The 4,294-nt window shown below is 53.1% G+C and overlaps 1 protein-coding gene across 1 annotated transcript; it reads right to left on the reverse strand.

Moving 5' to 3' along the window:
• Nucleotides 1-1,212: 1,212 nt before the first annotated feature.
• On the reverse strand, nucleotides 1,213-2,436 carry LOC105556720. Its single transcript, XM_012003811.1, has one exon. It carries the CDS (start codon nucleotides 2,434-2,436, stop codon nucleotides 1,213-1,215), a length of 1,224 nt encoding a protein of 407 aa, XP_011859201.1.
• Nucleotides 2,437-4,294: the final 1,858 nt, after the last annotated feature.

The following is a 4,294-nucleotide window of genomic DNA, read 5'->3' on the forward strand; positions in this document are numbered from 1 at the left end:
TATCGCAGTGGAGAAAACAACTCTGCTTACCTCACACAACCGTTGTAATACAGCGAATGTCACGGTCGTGGTGTCTTTATGTTTTTTTTGTTTCGTCGGTACAGCACGACGATTACATTCGTACTGACTATGGTAATGATGGTGATGCGCGCGGAAGCTAAGCGACAGACGCAACCGCAACCGCAACCGCAAAGATATTCCGAGGATGAGGAAAGGCGATAAGGAAAAAGAAGATGACACGTTTATTTACACTAGTATATATTGCTATATTGTGCAAGTAAAATATGGTTCACAGGTACTATGACGAATGTGTACGTAACATATACTACACATGTACCAGTGTATAGGGTATAATCGTGCAAGTATACATGTAACAGCATATAGAGATACCGTTGCAATGAAACAAATATTAATATTATGTGTTACAAACATGTGTCGAGAGCCGTTTCCCGTTCGATCCACCAATCGCGCAATTTGATAACGTTCGTTATTGCGCAGTGCGTGGTGTGGCGTCTGCATCGAAACGCATTGTCCGCGCTCAAATATACCAGCGACTCGATGTCCTCGTAATCCACATCCATGGACGTGACACAGCGGGTGCTTTCGTCGATAATCTCCTCGAGCCACTTCTTCTTCTCGTGCCCTTTAACGTAGATCTTCACATCGTCCGCCAATCCGTCACATGTGGCGCGTCGTATCAGTTGTTTGGAGCGCAGGTATGGGACGTCTCCATCCTTCCACTGCAGTCCGTGATGATTGGCCGTTAGCCAGCAAGCTTGCGATTTTTCGGCTCTCGTTAGTAGATCCCAGGCCATCGGTGCTTTGAAAACATGATGCGTTAAGACATGTTTGTTTCGCAGCACGGCCACCTCCTTTACGATGAATCTTTCACCGACGATGAAACCCTGCAGGTCGACGAAGACAGGTACGGGTGACATCGTGCGTGGACGCAGTCTGTTTTTTTTAGGTGTACGGTCAGGCAGCACGACTGCTATCTCTCTCTCTCGCTGTCGTATACTATGAAGTGTTTGTTTACGTCATGGACTACGAAGCCTCGGAGGTCGACGAAGACTGTCACGTTTGACGGTGCGTGTTCGGGTGGGATCTGAACGACTCTGCGGTATCGTCGTGCGGGACGGCGTTGTTTTTATACCGTATTTTGTGAATGTCGAACGACTGTACGCGATGACTCGGCTATGAAAAAAAAAGTAGTTATACAAGTTTCCGCACCACATTCGTCAGGGGACTGTACTCGATGATTCGGTCATGAATAATGAGGCAATACGCCGTGGTGTCGGCCGGAACGTTTTCCTTACACTCGAACTCTACGCGAACGTCTACGGTGGCGCTTTTCACCGCCTCGTTCTGACGAGAGCAATCGATCACCACGAATGGGCCGGATGTTAGGAATGATTTTACGGTTAGATACGCATCGTCGAGTTTTCGTCCGTAGTACGATTTTTGAAATTTTGCATACATGTCGTACAGTATAGCAAATTTATTGTTCTCGATGTCAAGATTCATGTCGTCATAGGGATAAAAGTCTGAATTTAAGTACAGTTTCACGTTGGTGAGCTTGCAATGATCGAAGGTCGAGGAATCGCGTGTCAACACGTTTCGTCGTCCTGTCTGTAGGGCAAAGATAACGTAACGCGGTTTCTCTAGTTGCGCCGCCGTTTTTACGGCCCACGAGTGCTTCGTCGTGCTCTGCAGCAATGGAAATTCGTACAGATCCCACGAGCGAAATCCGACGCTTAAAAACCGTCTGCTCTCCAGCGTTCGCAGAAGCGATAATTTGTTCACGTCGTTCAGAACAATGTGCGGCATTCGCCGTTGCACCCTCGAAAGAACGATTTTCGGACTTTTAGCATTCTCTTGCGCCACGATGCAATTGTTATCGGTGCGCGCGCGTATCAAGATAAGTTCGTGTCGCGCGTTCACCACTACGCGTTTGTAGTCCTCGCAAAAGCCCAATAATATTTTCAAGGGGACGCACAGGCTGAAGGAACCGCTGTCGGAAACGTTTGGCTCACCCCACCCGGCGTTTTGCAATATATCGAGCTCGCGCGACGTCAACGAAACGTAATTCTTAATCGTACTGGTTATTCCAACGTTGCGATTTCGATTGATCTCTACGCCATTGAGTTCGTAACGTATCTCCTCGAACATGAAGGCCACGCAGTTGCTCGCAAGTTTTGAAGTCTGATTCGTCGTCGTCGTCGTCGTCGTCGATGCCTCATCGGACAATTTTCCCTCCACGTATAGAGCGCTTTCGCACGGTAGAGTGTACAGATCCTGCTGCTGTATGGGTATTCGTACTTCATCGCTGTATCCGAACGTTGCATTGGCATAGGGGTTGTACGCGTGAGTCTCGATCTTGACGATGCGCTCGTCGAAAATCGGCTCACCTCCGATGCTCAGGATGTCGACCACCATAATTCGTGTTTCTCACAATGAAACCGAGCGATCGCAGGAACGCGACGCTCCCCCCCCGTGTGGGCCACCTTGTCGTGGTGGGGGGGCTTAAGGCGGGCGTTCGGCCTGGAATCGCTGTGTGCCGCTTTAGGCTCCGGCGATTCCTTGGGCTGGGCGTCCGCTGACTAAGAGCCCACATGGCCGAGTTACGGCCAGAGTAGGTGGGGGAAGCGATGTCCCATGGACACTTGTCCGGAAGGGCATCGTGGACCCCCCTACGGACCCCGTGACCAAAGGTCTTGGTCCGGGGCGCGACCGCCGGTGTCCCGCGGGCAATTGCTCTTACGGGCACCGGGGGTCGAGGGGAGTCCCCTTTATCGGGTCCCACGGGAGTTTTACCCGGGGGAGCTCGGGGGGGACGGGGGGTGGACTTTTCGGTCTCCCCACGTTGGGGAGTCGGGAATCCGCTGGGACGTTTCCCAGGCAGGGTCCGGGGGGTCGCTGGCGGGGGGCTGTCGTGGTTCCGGGCAGTGTCCCGGACCCGGCAGCCTGCTCGGATGAGGGGTGCCTCAGGGGAGTCACGCCCCCTGTCGCGCCCCGTGCCGGGGGGCCCGCGCGATAGCCCACGTTTCCTAGCGCGGACTACCCCCCGGCGGTAGAAGCGTCCACGCTGGTCGCCACGGCGGGTCGGGGTGAAGGGGGGAGGGCTTCCCCTGACACTTCCGTCCGTCTGTGGGACCCCCCGCTTTGGCAAGCACGTGCGAGGTGTCCGCATAGTCGGAGGTGCGGAACCCCTGAAAACCCCCACGCACTGAGCGTGGGGGCGAGTAGGGGGCTGGAGCCCAGTGGCGGGGTGAGGTATTCCCCCCGTCCTGTGGCATATGCCGACTCCCCTGGGAGGACTCGGGGGCCCGGGCTGCGGCCGGCTGTGGTCATGTCTCGCGGTCGGTCGTGGCCCGGTGGGGGTATACCCCGGTCGGCGGAGCCTCGCGCGGAGTGGGGATTAACAAAAAATGGGTTCTCACACACATTTTTATGACGCGGAGGGAGGAGAAGAGGAGGAGGAGAACGCGCAACATCAGCCCGGACCCTCAGAATCATCCGGCCCCACGATCGTGAGCGTCAAGATCGCTCACCTGGACGTGAGCAAACTTGGGGTCCGAACACCTGGCCCCGAGGGCTCGAAAATCCGGGAGAGGAGGAAGAGGGACACCCGTCGAACCAGGTCTGACCCTTATGGTCAAGAATACTTGGAGGACGAGGAGGAGGACCCGACGGGCCTGGCCGGGAAGATCCGCAAGAGGACCGCGGGTTCCCCCTCCCCCTTTAGGAGGGCAGCCAACGGGAGCGGTGCATTTGGACACAGTACAATTGGACACGCTGCAAATAGACACGGTTCGAATGGACACATTTTGGTGTACACGGTTCAATTGGACACGGTTCATTTAGACACAGAAATTTTAGACACAGTGATTTTTGGACACATAGAAAATAAATTTTCGACACGGTGCAATTAGACACGTAAAAATGTACACCGTTCATTTCTACACACAAAAGTTGTACGCCGTTCATTTCTACACACAAAAGTTGTACACCATTCATTTCTACATACAAAAGTTGTACACCGCTCACTTGTACACCGCTCACTTGTACACCGCTCACTTGTACACCGCTCACTTGTACACCGCTCACTTGTACACCGTTCACTTGTACACCGTATACAAATGATGGAAAATTATCTGCTTTACAGAACAGTTAACCCAGGTTAAATATATATAAATATCCCGACTCATCTAGAGTCACAGTTTGCTTGAAATTCCATGTTATAAACACGGTGTACAAGTGAGCGGTGTACAAGTGAGCGGTGTACAAGTGAGCG

The sequence above is a fragment of the Vollenhovia emeryi genome, unplaced genomic scaffold (genome assembly GCF_000949405.1).
Source record: "Vollenhovia emeryi isolate VEMERY1.0 unplaced genomic scaffold, V.emery_V1.0 DF939823.1, whole genome shotgun sequence".
NCBI classification, from domain to species: Eukaryota; Metazoa; Arthropoda; class Insecta; order Hymenoptera; family Formicidae; genus Vollenhovia; species Vollenhovia emeryi.